The 22088-nt window shown below is 43.8% G+C and overlaps 1 protein-coding gene across 3 annotated transcripts; it reads right to left on the bottom strand.

Annotated features, from left to right (window-relative positions):
• NET1 (neuroepithelial cell transforming 1) lies at positions 1–22088 on the bottom strand. 3 transcript variants are annotated; one of them, XM_042467595.1, is made up of 10 exons: positions 21862–22088; positions 13163–13270; positions 11007–11174; positions 9270–9332; positions 8324–8420; positions 7820–7896; positions 6846–7103; positions 5900–6070; positions 3337–3523; positions 1–2045 (listed from the first exon to the last, which is right to left on the bottom strand). In XM_042467595.1, exons 1-10 carry the CDS (start codon positions 21952–21954, stop codon positions 1639–1641), a joined length of 1629 nt encoding a protein of 542 aa, XP_042323529.1. In that variant the 5' UTR covers positions 21955–22088; the 3' UTR covers positions 1–1638. The 3 variants fall into 3 exon arrangements, with proteins under 3 accessions (XP_042323529.1, XP_042323532.1, XP_042323533.1); XM_042467598.1 differs by lacking the exon at positions 21862–22088 and adding an exon at positions 20243–20723; XM_042467599.1 differs by lacking the exon at positions 13163–13270.

Below are 22088 nucleotides of genomic sequence, written 5' to 3'. Positions count from 1 at the left end.
TGCAGTGAGAGCTTTTAATTGTACTCCGCTTTTGGCACTGTACAAAGAAACATTTACAGAGATCCACAGTGGCTTGGTTATTTACATTTGTTCCTAGAATTTCCTCCCCAGCACTGTTCCTGGTCCCAAAGCTCTTCTGCACCCAAAGCATCCCTGGCCACCTTCTCCTTTCAGTCTTGGGCCACTTTTGGAAGGTGCTTCAGGTAACAGCTCAGAGCTACTTTGTGCTACTCTACAGACACCCAACTGCTCTCCCTTCTTGGGGAGTATGGACCGGGGGGGGGGGGGGGGGAGATAAACATAGCCTCCCTCAGTTTCCCTTTTCTTCCCACTACCACATCCTCTACCGTCACCTCCCAAACCTTCCCACAACATACTTTTACCATCTTTTGCTTCCAACAGCAGGTATCTTTTGATGCCCTCCAAAACAGCTTCTTCCTTTGCACTCATGATACTTTTTCTGCCTTCCCTAAACCTTCTGCAACATTTCCTTAAGCCTTCTGCATTCACTGTGATCTCCGTTCAGTAGTTCAGAGCACACAAGCTGCTCTACAGGCCTGTGGCGGTCAACCCAAAATGCTACATAAAAATGAACCTCAATCATTTCACCCCATCCCCTGCAAGATTGCCACCCGCTGACCATTTAGGTTCTCCTCTACCTTTTCTTGTGTGTGTGTGGGAGGTTTGAGAACTCAATTCCTCCTGTCCAAAGTAGAGCTACTGTAAAAAGGCACAAGAAACCCAGATCAGCTGGGAGGTGGGGGGGGGCTGTGTTCTCCCATTTCCCCAATGGCTCAAAAACGTATGGCTTTTGCTTCACCCGGTCAAGACTCAAATTGGCTTTTTAAATATACATAGCATACACTCCACAAAATCAAATACATAATAATAAAAAAAAAAAGACAGAGAGAAGCCAATCCGAATGTTGAAAAATCCACTGAAATCGAAGTACAAAAAAAAAAATTCCCTACAAACTTATTCAAATAATAATAATAAAAAAAGATTAAATACTTGACAATTCATGTCAATTCACACAGGGAATGTACAACAAAAAATACACAATTCCAGTCAAGAAGATGGAAACCTGCTGAACTTGAGAGTCTGTTTTCTTGAGAAATGTGGGCATTAGGTCTCAGATGGCCCATCTGTGGTATAAACACTGGAGTAATCCTGTTGGCTTTGATTAAGACTGCTCCAAATTAAGCATGTTAGGCTTGATATATAAATCTGAATCACACTGAAAGTCTATTTCAAATAATCATTTTACAGTGTTGATCTCAGGAGAAAAGTAGATTTTCAAAATTTTCTAAATCCTCAGGGAATCAAACCGTCATAATTTGCCATTTTTCCAGTGAAAACTCCAGTGGTAGCAGTGATATTTATCATACACTTTCAAAAAGGTGGGAGAGTCGCACTGTAATCCAGAAGCCCTAAATTTCCTCCCCCAGAACAGACTCCAGTTCAACAAATGGTTTGCTGAAAAACCAGTAGCTGCCATAAACATAAACAACAACAAACAGAAACCACACAGACGTTTCAGAAGGAGTAACCCACCCCTGCCCATCATTCTCACATTACAAGGAAAGAAAATGTACACTTTATTTATAAATAAACAGTGGAGAAGGGCGTCCATCTCCTTTAGACAAGGGTCTCTTTCCGTTTCCCACTGAGCTGGCATTTCTCCCGCGTCCTCCGCAGCCCTGAATGCATCCGGTACATCTTGGCACACTTGGATTCCTCGTTCGTGTCCATCACAGAGTTGCCCTCTGGTGTGTTCTCATCGAGCTCCATCTGAATGCTGCCAGAGAGCGTCGACTGCCTCCTCAGGATTTTGGCACCAGACAAGGAGGGATTGTTTTCTTCCACTTCCTCACTGAGCTCCGGCAGCTCTTTGAGCTCAGAAGGCACAACTGCTGGCTGGTAGGGCGCGATGGCGGAGCGGATGCAGTTGAACCACTGCTGCTTGTGGAAGATATCATTGGCCTGCAGTGTGTGGGACTGGCCTGGGGCGGGGTCCCTGAAGCGGACGCGGAAGATGTTTTTCGCTAGGAAGGAGAAAGGAAAGAGAGAGTTGTGTTAGGGTTGTTTGACAGAGTTCAAGTAGCAACTGCGATATGTAGCTTGATTCCTATGAGGAAGATCCATGAGCAACACACCACTTGCCTACGATTTTGCTACAGTGAAGGATGGACAAACTGAGCTGCCACAAGCCACATGCCAAACTCCACTTTTGTGGCCCTTGAAGCCCTCTTCCATCCCTCAACAATTTTTAACAAAAAAATTTGGCATGATTTTCTCATTGCTTGCCCCAAGACCCCACAGAGTCCTCCAAATTCATGAAACAACAAAAATACCCCACAAGCCCCATCCCCAAAAGACCCCAGAACCACTTTACTCCCAAATACTGTTTTCCTCTGCAGTCCTTCTCAAAATGTCAACAGGAAATGATATGCTATTACTTTTTGTGACCATCTTGAGAGGGATCGCAGAGGAAAATGGGAGGTATTTGGACTTGATGTTGTGGGGAGGCATCACCCATGGGGGGAACTCTGGATGGGAAATTGTCCCCTGCCCTCCACCCAGCTGCTCATCCCTGTTATAGGGTGATCGGGTGCAGCTTATGCTAGTACATTGTAAAGGTGTCTGCTTGTGCAAGTATAAAAAAGTATACACTGAAAGGGGGGAGGGGGATATCTAGGGGATGGGAACACAGAAGGCAGCAGAAGGCTGCAAAAGAGACTGAGATTAGCTGGGGATGCTGGGAGTTACAGTTCAAGACATTTGGAAGACAGCAGGGTGGTAAAGGTTGCTTTCCAGCAAAGCTTTTCCCCTCAAAACAAAAACAAATCACCCAGTTCATCTGTGAAGAGTGGGATGGCAAGAGAGCACCATCACAATGAATGTAAGAGTACTAGCGATCCCTTGGGAGCTGCAGAGGTACTGAGGGACGAGAATGAAAGTCCTCAGAAGGACTAATGAATGGGCAGAGGTGTGACTTGAAGTCAAACCATACAACTGCTTCTGATTCAAGTCCTGTTTATTTTTCTTTCAGTGGTTTTGATGTGCTAAAAGTGTCTTAGAAACACTTGACCTGCATCTAGGAGGAGGTCATGAGCCATCCTGACTAGGATCAATTCGCAATTCAAAAGTTCTGAGCTTTGCAAGTCACGATCAGGACTCGTTCTGAAGTGGGCACAAGACGTACCAGAGACACCAAAATCCACTGAAAGAACAATCCAGACTCAGCGGTCTTTTAAGCATGAAGAGTTGCTTACTCAACAGTCTTTGGATAAAGGGCATACTACTCAAAAGAAGTAAAAGTGATTTGCTTCTTACCTTTATCAGAATTGCCAAATGCCCCTCGAAAGGATCCTCCCATTTTCACATCCCCATCTTGCAAGTCTTCAAGCACCAGATCCTGAACAGGTATTGGCTGCCGGTATACTTGGTAAGAATGGCGTTCGTTGCGTGTCACAGGTCGAGTCAGAACCAAGATCTCTTGGAAAAGGAATACATAGAGTTTCTGGAGAGGGAAAAGAGAGAAAGCTTTGTGTAAATACCTTGGTCAACATCAGAATCTCTCTCACACACATATACATTTTGGGTAGAAGGACTTCACAGAAATACTTTGACATTTACAATTTGTTTAATCCCCAGCGTCTCTACTTAAACAAGCCAGGGTAGTGCAGTTGAAAAGAATTCCATCCAAGACACTAGAGAACTGCTGCCAGTCAGAATAAACAACACTGGATTAAAATACACCAACAATCTGGCTCAAGATAAAGCAGCTTCATCTAATGCAAGCCCTTTCCCCCTCTTATCTGTCCTGCATTCAAAGCAAGGCTACTTCCAGGTCAGAATGGGGCAATGCACAATGCTGAAACTACATTGCTAATGATAACCATCTTCTCATCAGGCCACCACTCCCACAGGAGAAATGGCTTCTTCTAGATCCTCTGGCTATTGAACACTCTTCTCAGGGAAGTCTGATGGGCATCATCATCCTCATATTTTGGGCACCAGATTAAGATGTTTTTCTCTACTGCCAGACATTTAGATAAGAAGTGAGTGGTCAGTTTTTGTATTAGCTAACTGGTTTATCCCTGTAATTTATTTGTATACAGGTTGAGTCTCCCCTTATCTGAAATGCATGAGACAAGAAGTGTTTTTGATTCTTTCAGAGCTTGGAATCTTTGCATACATAAATGTATATCTTGGAAATTGGACCTAAGTCTAACTCCCCTGCATAAAGCAAATACCGAGCATGCTCAAACCCCATTTAACTGAATGGGGTTCGTGCATGTGGCAGCGCGGGCGCACCATGGGCACGTGCCCCATTAGTTGCAATAGGACGTGCCGCCCCTTGCACCCTGGGCGGCTTTCAGCTGTATGATGTGGGCGCACTATACACATAGCCTGATAATTTTACACACAATATTTTTTAATAATTTTGCACATGACACAAAGTTTGTGTACAATGAACCATCGGAAAGCAAAGGTGTTACTATTTCAGCCACCCATGTGGACAATTTTGGATTTTGGAGTATTTCAGATTTTAGAATTCTGCGTAAGGGATACTCAACCTGTATTATAAATTTTTTAAAAAGGTTTTTTCTTGTTTTAATTGTGGCAAAATGCCCTGCATCTCTTAGTAAAATACGTCTAAATTTTAAACAGTAATAATAGTAAGGCAGAGGAGGAGGAGTCACTGGGGAGGGGAGTGTATGGCAGATATCTTTCCAAGGTGTATTCTATCAGCCAAAAATGGCTACAGAACACAATTCAGGAAAGCCAAATCACATGTAATGACCCATAATTTCTGTTGTCTTTCCAACATGCCAGAGAAATGGGGAAAATGCAGAAAGTATACAATCATCCACCAGACACAACAAACAGAAACCCAAAAGGAATTGCCATCCCACAGGCTTTGATAGGCAGCTGACCTTGAAACTTAATCATTTCAAAAATCATGAAGTGGCCAACCACAATTTCTTTAAAATATAAACAGCAAAGGAGACACAAAACAGTTTTGACTACAAGAGGCTACGCTGACCTATGAAAAATGTTTTGCTCACAATAGGAAGGAAGGAAGGCGAAGCCCCCCTTCTAGTCCCAGCTTCTGTTCTAGAGAAGCAGCATTAGCCAAGCTTTAACAGAGTCATGTTAAAACTGAAAATCATCATCAACATCAACGCAAGCAATTTCATGTTTGCAAGGACTCCAGGATGCATGACATCAGCAGGACTGTTCGGAAATCACCAAGTGACCCACTGTAAAATGCATGGTATGCTTTCTATGGTAATTCTGTGCTAATTATTTCGCAACTACCTGTAATATGAGCAGATACCAGCCCTACTTTTCCTCTTAGTGAAACCTGGCGCCTTCCAAGGGGTTCTTTGTCACCCCACCCTAAACTTGGCACCAATTGTCCTATGGGGGAGCTTTGGGGGAGACACTTGGCACCAAGGACTAGAAAGAGAAGGAATTCTAATTCTGACACAGTAAGACACAGTTCTCTATGGTTTTGATATGATGTGACCCTTAAGAGTGTAAAAAGGAGAAAAGAAACAATGGTAGATACTGCTGCCCTTTTTCTTTATTTCTCCTCCCTTAAAGAACATGTACTCCACCAATTTGAGACAGGATAACATCAAGCTTAAATTTCACCTAAGACAAGGTAGGGATTCATCTGACGCTCCAGATATTGATGGACTGCAACCCCCAGCATTTTTCATCACTGGCTATGTTAGCTAAGGTTGCTGTGACATGAAGTTTAACAACTACAGGATGGCCACATTTCTCACCATGATCTCAGGTAACCTTGCTTTGCTTGGCTATTCCATAACCATTCTTGGTTCCAAGATGGCACCACAATCCCTGCATTATTATAGATACTTACATGGCCATTCTTGTTCTTTAACTCGCCATGGCACAGGAGTACTTTGCTGGCTTCAATCCGTGTGTCTCTCTGTTTCTCGTCGAGGTACTCCAGCTTGTCAATGTAGTACTGGCATTCAGACTCTCCTTTCTTCAAGTTGATGTCAGAGAGGACTCCTTGGATTATGGAGATCTACAAGGAAAGTGTCCACCAATGAATGACCCTTGACCACTGAAGTCAGGATGTTAAGCACAGATCTAGGTCAGGATGTTAAGCACAGGTGATGATTTGATAAGAGATGGGGAAGATAGTGTTGCATGACTAAAGGCCACAATAAGAGTTTCATTTAAACACCTCATTGCTTAATGAGACCTTCACTGCATCAGTTCCGAACAGGAACTGGCCAAGACATTTTGGAGCTTGAATGGAGAAACTCCACAGGCACACTACCGTCTTACAGCAACTGGTGTAACATGCTGGGGTACAACACTCACAGGTACTTTTGTACACAAGCCACAAGGAAATGAGCTAAAGCCAAGCACAAGCAGTGCTAATGTGCTTGCACAGCTCCTGCTCATTTTAATAGGATGAGGTGACCCCTTCCAGATGGATCCCGTGGGACAGGTCTGCCTGCTCCTTCCTTTGTCATGGGCCAGTCTGTCAAAACTTAATGCCAGCTAATAATCACCCAACTCTGAAATGAGGAATCCTATGCCACGTATGATTCATTGGGGGGGGGGGGGGATTCCTAAGTTTTGGAAAAGTTACTTTTGGACAATGCTGGCTATGCTGGCTGGAGGATCCTGGGCACAATAGTTCAGAAATGTAACTTTCCCAAGCTCTGACCGCTTCAAGCTAATTTGAACTACAACTCCGTAAACTGTATTTACATTTTCATGGGGCAAAATCATTCATAGCTTTCCCTGAAATCTCTGGAGCCTGGTGCTGATAATCTACAGCCACTTACTGCTTCTTCCAGAATCTGAACATCTGGATGATCGTTCGGCGTATGCCTAAGGATTTCCTTCAAGAGGAGCGGGTACTTCACAAGACGACTCCGAGGGATATCTAGAAAACTCCAGAGGTCCAACTTGCGGCTGAAAGGAGATTCGAGGCAACGCTGGAGGAAGTCCTGGACTCTGCGATCTTGCTTCTTCTGGTCCAGAAGAGCTTTAGCTGCCAACTGGTTACTGCAATAGTCCTTGTAGGCATTCAGTCCTGGTAACTAGAAAGAGATACAATGACAGAACATTTCTTAACCACTATTTCAAACCCACTGACCTCCTCAAATGAGTCAGGCTGGATACTTTACAATATTATATACGAAACTAAGTTTTTGCAGTTAAGCAACACCTGCTTTACTGAAACAGCAGAGTGGGAGAAAGCAAGAGAGTGACATATTAGACATCCAGCTCCTCTGGCATTCATAGCTGCACCTGGATTAAGAGAGATCAGTGCAACCTCATGCCTGAAGGTGTCCAAAGATGTTCACATTATAATTCTCCCATGTTCAAGGGAGAGCTTGTGAACTCCATTATCTCATCATACACTATTCTTTTTTCAGTTTAAGCGTGCAAAGGGGTTTCAAACTCATCAATTTCTTTTGTAACTTAGCTTCAATAGATCTTATTTCAAGTATTTAAGTCATAACATTGGTAATCCTTACTCAAAGGAGGCTAGTGTTACTATATAGAGGCAGGTGGCTGAGACGTGGCCATTAGCATATAACCTTCTAAGTGTTAATTTGAGATCAGAAACAGTAGGCATAAAATCACAGACTATAACAGGTAACAGATATAGAAATAATTCAGGCCAGAGTAGTTTATTATGCTAATAAAACCTCAGCCAATGTTCACCAGCTCTCGTGGCTTTTTAAGTCATAAATCCTGACAGCTGAGATTTCATAGGAAACTGGAGGACAACCAACTAAGAGTAACTCACCCACTTCACAAGGATGGGTCCAATCTGACCCACTGTACCATCTGGTCTTGTTGCCTCTCCCAGTCTTGCAAGAAAGTCTGTAACATACACATAAAATGTATTGGCACCCATTCCTGAGATACAAATCAAAAGAAGCCTACATGTCAGATAATCCCTTAAAAGCCCTCCACAGTCTGAAGTCTGTCTGCATCATCCTAGAGAATGTTGTGCTCTCTCTCTTATAGAACACCCTTCTTTAGTGGGAACTGCAGTGATTTTATTGTTGTTGCCATGTAATAACCTAGTTTACCCAAAAAGTCATCCTATGGCTGGAAAGGTTTTTTATGTGGGATTTTCACACAGCTGTTTTGCCTTGTTTTTAGAGTGAACATTGCATTTGACAGATCAGTTTGTTCCAATTTGTTTTGTAAGCTGCTTTGAGTCCTCTGTGGACAGTAAATAATGTGTTGTATTAAAACGAAGGCATGAACTTGAGCCTTTCCTAGAGTTTGGGGAAGAGCTTACCTTCATGCAAAGGGATATAGGAATCCAAGTCCCCAAAGATATGAGTCAGCTCTTCTTCGGACATAATGGACAGCTTCAACATGGGGTCATGGTAAGCCTGTGAACAAACAGGGGTGGGAATTAGCGAATCAGAAGGTCTACGAGGTCTACGAGGGTATGGAAATATAGAGAAATGGGTCAGAACCTAGAGATACATGCTTTGTATTCAGAAGGTCCCAGGGTCAATGCCTATGCAGGCCACTGAAGGACTCCTATTTGGCACACTAGAGAGCAGCTGCCAGCCAGTATTGATGAAACTCACCAACTTATTATAACCAAGCCAGCAAAGCCAAGGGTAAGGCATGCTGGGAATTGCAACCTAACAAAAGCTAAAAGCTTTGCTTTGTCCACCTCCATCCTAGAAACCTGTGGCAAAAACTTGCAAAGGACTGTGGGGCTGCTCTGGAGAATCAATGCCCCTGAAAAGAGCAGGCATACTACTTTTAACACCATAAGCTGGGGTCATACCCTGAACTTTCCTGTTGTTAGGTTAGGAAAGGAGGACAGACCCAAAGCTCAGACTTCCAGATTTAACCTCTCAGACTGAGGCTATGAAGACAACACACACCATGTTGCCTCGAAGATTTCTGCCCTCCCTTCAAAAACCAACAAAGGCTTCATGAGAATTCAGCATCACTGCTGCAAGATGTAGCCTGTAAATCATCTCACTGAAATGTAGCTGTCAACAAAGGAGTAGCTAACATACCTACCACTGCAAGGAAGTAAGCAATGCCTTTAACGGAACAACAGGCAGAGTTTACTCCTTTGTAGAATGCTGGTGGCCCAGTCCAGCGTAACAACTTGGTTTTAGAAGCACCTTTAAGCACACATTAAGACAACATTTGCAGCCATTTTAAGGCAATATATTGCCATGTTATGCAATCTATAAATGAGAACAAAGACTAACCTTTCTGGCAAGCTTCAGGTCCTCAATCAAATCCTGCTCACCCCGGGACATTTCGTATATTGCCTGTAGAAAAACGAAAGAAAAAAAAAATGACAAAGACTATCAAATATCTGTCATATTGCCCCAGAATTAGAGCCAATATAAAGGCTATCCTATTTCTAGCTATGCATTACTGAAGACATTGGCCCAGTACAGACTGCCCAAAAGGGGCAGTCTGCTGGTGCCCTGGTTTGCTCTGCGAGGAAGCTGCAGCGGACAAACCACTGAATAAACAGCCCTGGTTTGCACTGCGGGTTCTTTTTGCGGCGCCATAATGACGCTGCACTGTGCCCGCAACGTCATTATGGTGCCGCGATGTGCAGACGCTACACATCCATCTGATCAAAATGGTAGGCGCCGCCATTTTGATGTATGGAAGATGTGCTAGGGTTGTGGGGCGTCTGTAAGCGACACCCTGAGGCAACCCTAGCATGTCACCAAGACATGCCAGGAGGCCCGTCTGTACCGGGATGTTATTTCACTGCCGATTTATAGTGAAATGGCAGGAGGTGAGCCATTCCAGCCCCACCAATGTCAGCAAACACACTCCTGGAGGCCCAAAAGAAGGGAAACTCAACGGTCAGGTTGCCACACACCCACACCCCATTCCACCTTGGCTTAGCAGGCAAACAGAAGAGAAAGATTTGAATCACCACTGAGAAAAGCAAACTCTTCGTCACGCAAGGAGGCTCTGAAGCCTAGACACCGAGCCAAACTAAATACTCTCATATAGGGCCTTGTGTTCCATTTCAACATGAAGTGCTAAACTCCCTCAAAGGGTTGAACTTTGGCCCTCTTCATCTCATTTGCTGCGCAAGTCACCAAGGCTAAGCATCTCTTTTGTTTGGGTCCTATGTGAAACCACACATTGGCATTTCTGCCTTTGTCGTTCTTACATTTCATCTCAAGTATACTATTGCCTGTACTCAGATGTCGCCACCAGGAGAGAAAGATTTTAGCAGGGGAGATTTAAGAGACGCAGTAGGGCATAATCATAGAATCATAGAATAGTAGAGTTGGAAGAGACCGCAAGGGCCATCCAGTCCAACCCCCTGCCATGCAGGAAATCTAAATCAAAGCATCCCCAACAGATGGCCATCTAGCCTCTGTCTATAGACCTCTAAGGAAGGTCTTTAAAGAAATTGTTGTTGTCATCAACTTTATTTACACCTCCCCCTTTCCCCTAAAACTGAGGAAAAGGCAATTCTTTTAAAACACCTCCATTACCACTTGCTACACTACCCATCAGCCTCCCTAAACTGTAACATGGAAATTAAACAACCCTGTTCAGAGCTGATATCATTAAAGTAGTTTCTCTCCTGTGAATGGAAAACTCCCAATCTGCATGGTTTACTCTAGGTATCAGATCTGGGGCTTCAAAGGGTATGCAAATGAAGAAACTGGGAGACTGTGTGGAAGGAGATTAAAAAGGCTGAAACTGCAAATATGTCTGGTCGATAGGGGACACAACAAGACAAAAAAGCTGACACTTCCCATTTCATCCCCCTCCTCACACCAAAACCACTGTCTTCAAAAGCAGTTTCAAAACTATGGGAGCTAGAAACATGGAAGTGTTTTCTCCAATGAAGGCCAAACTACTCCAAAATCCCAGTTCATCCCTGGATTCAAACAGCCCCCTCTGTGTCTGCCAAGGAACTGCCCAAAGTATTTGAAAGCGCTGCCTAAACTGCTGCTTACCTCTTGACGTTTGATTTCTTTTGTGCTCAGTGTCTCTTTCATATTGACATCCAACGTCTCGGACCAAAGTGCACTGTTTCTTCTTTTTGGAGGTGTTGGGGCAGCCGACCGGCTGCACGACTTCTGAATGCTGCCTGGCGATTTGCTGTCGCTGCGAAGGGAGAATGACTGGAGGGAGAAAAAAACAATCAATTTTTACAAAGTTGTGTATGTGAGTAGCTCTTTAAAGTACTTTCGGATATATGGTACAGAAAAACTGTTACAGAACATTTCACACTAACTGGGGTGGCAACGTGGCTTACTGAGCATGGTGAGAGCATGCATGGGCCTAAACATACAGCACGACATGCCAAAGCCTGCTGCACTAGCCTCTAAATCAGGAGTAAGCAAGTGGGCGGGGGGTTAGAGACCCATTTCCCCTCTAGATATTCCCATGGGCTGCCCACCATCACCACAGAAAACCCATTTTCTTCTATCATACCTCTCAAAATGGAAGTATTTGGAAGTAATCCAGACTATGATCTGCTTGTGGGGATTGATGTATTTTCACATTTGGGGGGTTTCTCTGTAGTTTGGGGATAAAAATTGTCCTATGGGGGAGACACAAAAAGTGGCTCAAAGGGCTACATGTGGCCCCTAGGCTGTGCCTTGCCCACCCCTGTTCTAAATTAAAGCCTACAAGTAAAGCCTTAAAGTGGCAATTTATATTTTGTTAAATATACAGCTTCCTGGAACACAACAGACCTCTTGTTTTGCTGCCTTGCTGGGACTTGACAAGGCAGTTGAATTGTCAGGCACCTGGCAGGCCACAGGACAGGAAAGCTGGATTATGAGTTACGCACCCCTTCTGTAAGACACTTTGCTCTTAATTCTTCCCATTGCTCCTGCCTTGCGGGAAGAGATCCTGCTCATTCTCCTTGTTTTTATCCAAACCCCACCCTCCCTTCTCCATCCTACCAGTTTGAATCACATTGCTGAAGGGTAGGGTTAATCTCACAGAAATGGCTGCAAGAGTCTGGTTTCATGGACATAAATAAGTGTAATTCTACCTCTCCCAAATTTGGTGGCATTAACAAGCCAGGCGAGCTGTGCTCTTTTGTGGACTGTAAAGGCCCTCACATCCCTGGCCGTATTTATACAGTTGGGATAGATTGTGTCTCTTATGCGACAGGCTTCCCTGATGTCACGTTCCTATTATGAACAGCCGGGTAAATTCAGACCTCAGCACATGCTGCAGTATGTCAGCCGCAGCTCATAAGTGTTGGCACAGGCGGCAATCTGACGTCCATCCCCCACTGGCTCATGTTATGACAGGAGGGAGTTGTTCCTTATGGAATTACACTGGGGTCCTGAGCAAGGCTCACCATCCCTGAAGATCTGCAGAATCACTCAACAGAGCAGAATTTGGCATCCAAGGCCATGCACAACTCCAGAGTTCCAGTTTTGTGGAGAAATGTTTGTGTTTAGATTTGTGTTTAAGAGACTAAGTCAGCTGAGATAAGGAAATCCGAGAGGGTCTCAAAAGGCAGAAGCTTTGAGGGGAGAAAAGGAATGCTAAACTCAAGTTGTCTAACTGGAAGTACTGAGCAAAGTACTCCTGTGCTTTCTTCCTGGTCCTTTAACAAGAAATGGCTCACAGGACAAACAGAGAAACAGTCCACAACTCAATTTCCTTCTTTAGACTGATGAGGGAGCAGCATAAACAACAGTATGTGTGTTGAACTATTTTTATTATGATGATTATGATTATGATTACTGTATTATTATTATGGTATTTATACCCCGTCCTTCAGCTCTAAAGGCTATCAGGTCAAAACTAGGACTCTACGAGATCAGGTTCGAATTCTCACTTAGCCCTAGAAAGCGCACTGTGTGCCCTTGGCAAGTCACACTCTCTGAGTCTCAGAGGAAGACCATGGCAAACCCCTCTGAAGAAATCTGGCCAGGAATATTCCATGACAGGATTGCCATAAATCTGAGTCCACTTGAAGGCACATAACAGACAAATCAGGACTAGAAATTTTTATGCTGGGGAAGCCAAGGTTTGAGGTTTTACAGGAGCCAACTGTAAGGGGCTTCAGAGTCCCTTTTTTGCACTGGGATCATGGACAACCCTCATTCTGCAGCCCATTATGAAGCAACATTTTCACGTTTACCTGTATTGTCTGTCCAAACCGCCGCACTGCACCATTTCTTACAGGAGAAATCAGGTTTGCCAAGGAGGTGACCCGAGCCAGAGGCCGGACACGCTTATTGCTCGGCTCCTGCAAACAGATAAAGGAAAGAACAAGTTGTACTGATGGTTTACTCAAGATTTAATACGTTGACAGTGTCCAGACTGCCTTGGGGGTAAGTGGTGGGAGCTGCAGAGAGCAACGTTACAGATTACATCAAAGTATCCAGCTCCAAAGCAAAGGGAGTCCTTCTAGATAAATATTTTGTTTAAACATTAAAGTTATAAGAGCTGCAAACAAGTTACTCAGGTCAGCAAGAAAGGATAGCAAAGTCCAATGTAGTCATGACAAACAAGGGCTGTTTTCAGGACACACGCTGTGCTGCCTGTTTCCCTAGGTTCATAAAATGCTTTTCTTTTTTCCGCCTCCACCTTGCCTTTTTATAGTGATGTTTAAATGAAATCCATCCAAGTATAACAGTTCTGAGTATCTAATAAATGGCTTAATACCACACACTGCCACAAACTCTATGAGGGTGGGGCTCTCTTTCAGAACAGGATTTTGTTATACACTTTTTTCCACACACAAAAATCTGTGTGAAGAAGCATTCACTTGCAGTTTACTTGTGCATCATATCTAGTGATATATTTAGAAAATGGGTCAAAATGTGTTTTGAGTATTGAGAAACAGTGGATCAGAAGACTCCTGGACTGATAAGAATCTTTATCGTTTGGGACTTATTCTATGCAAAAAGAAAGTGTGGCTGCTTTTCTGTGTTTGCTTTTCTGCAAACTAATATGTGCAAATTTTGTGCAGAGCAGTTTGGGGGTTATTCGATGTAAAAAAAATGTAGAGGTTTTTCTGTGCAAAAATAGTACAGTATGTGCAAATTTTGTGCTGGGCTTTTGGATCTTAATCCATAAAAATTTAACTGCTTTTCTGCACAAAAATACAAAAAGTTTGTTCAGAGCAAGTACTGAACTGTGAACAGTCTTTTTTCAAAAACTTTTACAGTGGGAAGAAACTAGATGAAATTACTGTTACAACTGAAGGGGTGAAACACTGAAAGGCCAAAACCAAAAAAGATCCAGAAGCTGCTAACTAATACCTTAATACTGCATTGCCCAGGGCTATGTCATTGGTAGGGCTGTCATGAAAGAGATAGCATTCTAAAGTTGCACAACTTGCTCCCAAAGGCTGTAATATCAGGATTTCCCTTCAACTCCCTGAAGAATATAGCCTGCTCTCTCTTTGGCCGAATTCCCCCTTTTCAGATTCTACTTTCATTTCCAGTTCCCCTTCCAATGAAATCCCTTGAATGAAGTTTTGTCAGTTAGCTAGCTTATGTACAACACAGAGCACATCATAGATTGCATGTTACTGACAATGGTTATGGTCTTGCCAAAATGACACCAGCTTTGGCACTGATCAGACCTTTTAGGGGAAAGTAGCCTACAATGAGTTTCTCAAGAAAGTGGAGCCATCCTGCTGAGTGTAAGCTTGAGCCACTTTGCACCAGCAAGCGGTCAAGATCTCTGCAAGACACTGACCCTGCTGCAGGGTTTCTCCCCATTACTATTTGTTGTTGTATGCCTTCCAGTTAACCGGAGGATGAAACTATCATTAGGGTTATCTTGGTGAAATTTGTTCTGAGGAGGTTTGTCTTTGCCTTCCTCTGGGGCTGAGAGTGTGTGACTTTCCCAGCATCAACCAGTGGGCTTCCATGGTCCAGCGAGGATTCAAACCCTGGTCTCCAGAGTCCTAGCCCAATGTTTAAACTACCACACCACACTGGTTCCCCATCATCACCATATTTATATCTTGTCTTTCCTCTGGTTTGGGGCTCAAGGCAGCTTACAACAGGTAGAAGAAACATAGCTTTAAAAAATATAGAATCCAGTGACATGGGGAAGAAAATATAAGATGGTGGTGATCAGTCGCAGAGGGAGAATTAAGTTTCCCCTGCATCTCTGGGTACACATGAATGCTGCTAAAAATGGTGGGGTGGGTGGTTTCCAATCCTCTATAATAAAAAGAAACCGGGAGGTACCAAAAAAGGGAAAAGGCCAAATAGGCCTGATTTTACTGCCATGTCCAGGAGGTTGATTCAGAAATAGCTCGGCTGGAATCACTTCACGCAGCCCCCAAGAGCAACAATGCTTTGCCATCCCATTAAGATACCAAGGAACATTGAGAAGTGATGTCATGCATTCCTCACAATGGGGGAGGCAGCCTCTCTATTTCCAGAGCAAATGAAGCAACCGGCAAAAAGGCCATTGCAGCATCTTGACTTACAGTTTCAATACTGCACCCAAAGAGATGGGAAATATCAAAAGTTGCATTAGTTTCAAAATCAACACTTTTATTGCATTTCAAAATTAGGTCAATTCTGTCTCAGCACAATCTGCTTAACTCGTTTTTAAGTAACATTTTCTTGTTTTTAACTGTATCTTAAACACACACACACATATATCCCAGCGCTTTAGTCAAAAAGTCTCCCAGAGAAGGTTGTGAAAGAGTAGCACTAGAAATATGTTGATGTAATTATTTAAATTGTAACCTGTCTTATTACCAAACCTCGAGAGACAATCGTGTTTCCTATGTGATCTCTCCCCACATAAACACAATGAAAGTGCCATTATTTCCCCTTACAGGTATAAAATAGTATTAAGAACCATGACCCACCAATGAATATGTTTTAGTTTTGAAACCTACACCCTTACTATCAAATTCTTCTGCTGTGTGGGGCAATCTGGCTCAAGAAAAGCAGGCTATATGTGAATCTGGGGGTGCTGGGCTTTATCTCATCCCTGATGCCCCCATCACTCTTCCCTACACTCCAAAGCTATTAAATGGGTACAAATGGGTCTTATATTGCTCTTTTGAAAAAAGAGTGTTACTTTAAAAGGTTGGATGGTTCTAAAAAGGAATTGTGCAAATTTTAAAAAGAAGTATGCACACATGTGCACAGTTTCAATCCTGAATCAAATGCATTATTATTAGTAGTACAGTCATCCCTCCATATTTGTGGCTTTGATATTTGCGGATTTGATTATTCACGGATTTCATTAATATGTTCTCTCTAGGACTGTCTAGGTCCTCCAGTGCAACTCTGTGGTCAACTTTAACTAAAAGTTGCACTGAAAGACCATTTGTAGCTACTCCAGTGCCATTCTATGGTCAGTGTATGTTGGACATTGACCAGAGTTGCACTGGAGGACCTAGAGATTCCTAGAGAGGTGTCCTCTCAGGTAAAAACAGTGTTTTTGTTATTTGCGGCTTTTCCATATTCACGGGGGTCTTGTTCCCCTAACCCTAGCGAATATGGAGGGACAACTGTAGTAGCAGTAGTACTACAGTGCATGCTTGGTATCTACTGGAGTTTGGTTGCAGGACCTCCCGTGGATAACAAAATCTGTGGATGCTCAAGTCCCATTGTATAAAATGGCATAATAGAATGGTGTCTCTTGTATAAAATGGCAAAATCAAGTTTTGCCACCATTTGGAATTTATATACTTTTGGAATGTTTTCAAGCTGTGGATAATTGAATCTGTGGATACGGCGGGCCAACTGTATTAATAATAATAATAATAATAATAATAATAATAATAATTTGTTTTATTTATATACCGCTATTCCAAAGATCATAGCGGTGAACAGCAAGTAAGCTAATTAGCAAGTAAGCTAATTTGCCCCCAACAGTCTGGGTACTCATTTTAGCTCCCTCCTCGGAAGGATGCAAGCCTGAGTCAAGCTTGGGCCCTTTTGCTATTATCCATGAACTGTGTTTTGGACCTGATAAGATAGAAAGGGGTTTCTTTTGTTAAGGAACCGATACTCTGAAAAAAATCCCACAAGGTACAGCAAATACAAACTAGGATTTTAAAGTGGCTTCCACATTCTTAGGTACGGTACTAAGACCCAGTGGAAACAGAAAGCAAGCACAGTGGTCTATGCTGGACTCTACTGTTAAGTAGAAGGAAAGAAGAAGCTACTACGCAGCTGGCAATTCTTCAGAAAGGAGGCTAGAAGCTGACCTGGCAACGGTGTTTCTCATTCATGCATCAGAACCGCATGCTCTGCCCACAGCAGCAATGACACACAATTGCCCGTGTAGCATCCATGTGCCCTCATAATGCAGGTACACACATTCAAGGGCTTGGAAAACATATACACACATACCCAACCTTTTTCCATTTAGGATAGGCAACACAATATTGATAAGTTCTAACTCAATAACCAGATTCACACCGAAGTAAATAGACATCAGAAAGAAAGGAAATTGACCAAAGAGTTTTTCTTTCTTTCAGAGGATAGGATTTCCTAGTCTTGGGAGGAAACAATAGGATATAAAGTGAATGATTCCTCCCCAACTTTCTTTAGCCTTAGAAAAGAAGGACAGTGGTTTGAGCATTGGACTAGAATTCTGGAGACCTAGGTTCGAATCCTGGTTCAGCTATGAAAGCCCAGAGGGTGACTGTGGGCAAGTCACAGTCTCTCAGCCTCAGAGGATGGCAATGCAAACCTCCTCTGAAGAAACTTGCCAAGAAAACCCTGTGATACATTAGCCTTAGGGTTGCTCTAAGTTGCAAACAACTTGAAGGCAAAGAATACACACACACATTGTATTCTAGAGCCTGTTTGCTCATCTGCTCCAATTCCATCAGCCTGAAGCAAACAAACTGGATCAAATCACATACATTTCCATGTTACCATCCTCACACCAAAGAGGCTCTACAAGTGCTTTGAAAAGATGTTATTTACTGCAGTTTGTTCATCATTCCTGCCGGGAGCTTGGAACACAAGGCTTGAATTTTGGAGCAGCATGTTTTCATCTGAACTAGTTTTTCAGGTTGTACGCTTCAGAGAAAGAGGAAGAACATGATGCACCTGGGAGCAAACTGTCTGAAATAACTTGCCTGCTCTCAAGTAGAAAACATCTTTCACATTCCAGTAAGGAGCAAGCAGGAAAGAAAGTAAAAATGCATTTATTTATGTATTTATTGCAGAAGTTCCTTTTGCTTCAGAGAACAAATCAGTTATGTTTAAATGAGAGCTTTGAACCACACCTGAAGCATTTTTGTTTTAAAGGCAGGCATGGACAAAGGCTGGGAACATCTGGGGAAATGGGTTTAATGAAAAGTAATAAAACTGAATGAGAGTGAAGGATCATAGGGACACAGGCTTTCTGTCAGGCAACTGGGGCAAGAAACTGGCATTTGACAGCCACATTTGGAAACTTGCACCTAAGTAGACCAAAGCTTGATCCTAACATAGCTCCTGGAACACATCACACAAGATATGCACTCACTCCCACAGGTTCTCACAGAATAGTTTTGCACCACCAAGTCCACTCCTCAAGGTTTACGAGGAATTTGAACCAGGTAATGGCTCACCATAAAAACCCAGAGAAACTAAGGGGTCCATCCCCCTGAAAGCTGAAACTCACACAAACAAGCCACCAGATGCCCTGAAAATACTGGTGATAGAATGAAAAAATTGACTTCTTGCTGTTGAACTGATGCACCCTTGAAAATGTCTCCAAATGATGTAGTCAGCATCTTGGCTTGGTGCAAAGGGACCCTGAAAAATTAAGACTGTCTTTTTGTGGAGAAGGTTTAACCTTCTTTGCAAAAAGACTGTCAATCTTAATTTTTCAGAGCCCTTTTGCACCAAGCCAAGATGCTGACCACACAATTTGGGCACGTTTTGAAGGACACTTCAGTTCAACAACCGAATATACCAAGCTCCTATTCACAAAGTTATGACAATATCCCAAATTAAGGGACCATTTCAAACAGCAGAGATTAATCCATCTTAATACTACTCAAGGCTGGGTTCAAGACCCATGGCTAGTTGGGACTCAAAATATTGAATTAAGTGAGCCAAGAAGGTGATTGATAGCACAAAAGGCTCTTTAGATTCTAATTTAAGGATTAGCATCCTGTTCACAATGTTCATTAAGTGAACATTGAAGTAGACCTATTAAAAAAGGAAACCTTACCAAGAAGTATCTTGACACTTGCTTTCAGCTGGTTTATTTCACCTCCCTGGCTTCTTAAAAACTCTTGTGTATATTATGGCAAGAGAATTTGCAGTTCCACTTTATTAAAGCAGAACTACTGAATCATAAAGAAACCGACATGCTTCCGGACAGGATGTCATCTGTCACGGGTCATCATTTATGGGAGATCTGACTTTTTAATTCTCGTGATCCCCATCAAGATTCCTTGAGGCGCTGCATTTCTATAGAATTAATGTACTTCCAGCCTATGTCACAGCAACATATGTACACAATTGTGGACACGACACAGACAAGTCTCCATAATACAAGGAAAGGCATTGACATAAAGTCCCCAATTTGGTGAAAATGCATCCCTCCTTCACACACGAGTAGGCCTACTTCTGGGTAAGTAAAACAATTGGTTTGCCATGCAGGATCAGACCCTCCTGCAATTATTTTATCATGGTATTTATAAATGTGCATGTTTCTTTACAAAGAGACAACCTGTAAATTAAAATTAAAACAACTGGTGTGCCAGTTTTTAATGCACACTCCTGCATTTATTATAGTTATATTTAGAACTATCATTGTGTAAGAACCAGAAATCCCATGTTTGTTTGCTTGTTTTTTACAAAAAGACATTCTGTAAATTGAAATAAATTTTAATCTGTAATGTAAATATCTGAACATTAAAAAAAAGGGAGGGGGTAAAGTAGAGGAAATAATATAGGAATGTCACCAGCCATACTAGATTTGGGCTGATATTTCCACTAAGATTCATTTGCTCCAGGTTTCCATGATGTCCCTGATGGTAAACAGATGAGGGGAAACACATGGAAAAATCCTCTGTTCTCCCATACTGGAATTGTTTCCGCAGGTGGAAGGGTTGTAACCAGTGTCACACATTAGCACCACAAACAGTCCTGGGTTCCTCCCATCACTTCTACCAAGGAACTCCCACTTTTTCTTTCTGCAAATACAGTAAATTTAAAAGATCAAAGTCTAGAGAGGGGGGGGGGTTACCCAGGGGGGTGAAAACATAAAAAACGACTCTTACCAAGAGCCTTCTTCCTTTGACAGGAAGGGCAGGAGACATAACCTTGGCCCCATATCAAAGAGGTGAGATCTCCCTGCCTCAATTTTGCATTTCCTCAGTGGGAGAAACCCTTTTCCTGGAAGAGCTGGGAGCAGATGCTTGCCAAGAAGGACTGCAAGGAACATGGACCAAGGAATCCCATTGCTCTCCCTTCTTCTACTCCTTGCCTCTGCCCTCTTGCACCTCTCAACACCAATGCAGAAACTCAGTGGGCTTCTCTGCTTTTGCTGGCTCTCCCTTACCTCTCTTGTCCCTATGCAAAGGGGCCTTGTAGCACCTTCTGAGACTAACTGAAAGAAATGAGAGTCAACATGGCACTGTGGCTTGAGTTTTGCACTACGACTTTGGAGACCTGGGTTCAATTCTCTACTCGCTCATGAAGCCCATGGAACTATGTTCAAGTTGCATACACTCAGCTTCAGGGGAAGGCAATGGCAAACTTTTCCTGAATCTGCCAAAAACAAAACAAAACAAAACATAGGAAAATTGTGTAGCATCTTTGAGACTAACGGAAAGAAACAAGTGGACAGCAGAAGCTTTCCTAGACTTCAGTCTACTGCCTCAGATGCATTTAGGAAGTAGACCTGAGTCTAGGAAAGCTCCTGCTGCCAACTTCTTTCTTTCACTGAGTCTCAAGGGTGCTCCAAGATCTTTCTAAGTATGGACTGATCCTCCAGGCTAACATGGCTCTACCTTTGAATAATACCAAGAAAAACCCATTATAGGTCCACCTTTGGGGTGCTGTAAGTTGGAAATGACTTGAAGGCACACAACAACAAGGACCAAAGGAAGAAGCTTTCCTAGACTTGAGTCTGCTTCCTCAGATGCATGGGCTGGAAGGGGGCTTCAATGGCAGACCAGCTGGGTCACAGAATCAGAGCTGGAAGGGACCCCAAGGGCCACCCAGTCCAACCCGATTCTGCCACGCAGGAACTCTCAACCCCAGCCTCTGTTTGAAGACCTCCAAAGGAGGGGACTCCAGCACCCTCCAAGGCAGCGCAATCCAGTGTTGAACAGCTCAGGAAAGCCTTCCAAGTCTTTGCAGAACCTCTTTCCCTGCAGTTTGGCCCCATTCCTCATGACCCCCCCCCCGGGTAACCTTGGGCAAGTCACACTCTCTCAGCCCCGGCTCCCCTCTGAGGAAGCAGGCTCTAGGCTCCCAGCTTCTGCCTCAAAGTCTCGGAGGGGCACAAGATCCCTTGGCAGACATGAGATGGCCATGTCTCAATGGATCCAAAGGGAAGCGGGCATGGAGTCCCTTGACTCCAGCTGGGCCGGAGCTCCCTTCTACCGGGAGCAAACCTTGTGAGCCCGAAGGCAGAAACACAGACAGTGTTTCCCTGCTACGCTCGCTCTGGAGGCCAGGGCTCGAACTGAGGAGGCTCATCCATGAAAGCCCACTGCTGGCCTTGGGAGGGTCACGCTCTCTCAGCCTCAAGGGAAGGGATGGCAATAGCAAGCCTCCTCTGAACAGACCTTGCCGCGAAAGCCCCGCATCAGGCTGGCCTTAGTGGCTGGCCCTGGCCAAGTCCCGACTCCAGGGCAGGCAACGACTGCAACCGCCTCCTCCTCCGCCTTACCTCCTGCTCGCGGAAGGACTGGTTCTGGGCGTCGATCACCCGGATAGTCCTCTTGATGGGGAGCAGCCCCCCGGCGTCGTCGTGGGCCACCATCGCCCGGCAAGGCAAGTGCTAGCGCGGCTTCCCAAAGGCTCCTTTAATCCAGCGGCTGAGCCTGTCTCCTCAGCCCAGAACGAGGGCGCTGCGCAGCCTTTCCGCCAAAGAGCTCCATCCTCTGCCGCGCCAGG

Source organism: Sceloporus undulatus, chromosome 5 (genome assembly GCF_019175285.1).
Source record: "Sceloporus undulatus isolate JIND9_A2432 ecotype Alabama chromosome 5, SceUnd_v1.1, whole genome shotgun sequence".
NCBI classification, from domain to species: Eukaryota; Metazoa; Chordata; class Lepidosauria; order Squamata; family Phrynosomatidae; genus Sceloporus; species Sceloporus undulatus.
Note: the sequence above shows the minus strand (reverse complement) of the source record. Positions and strands in the feature narration are given on the sequence as shown.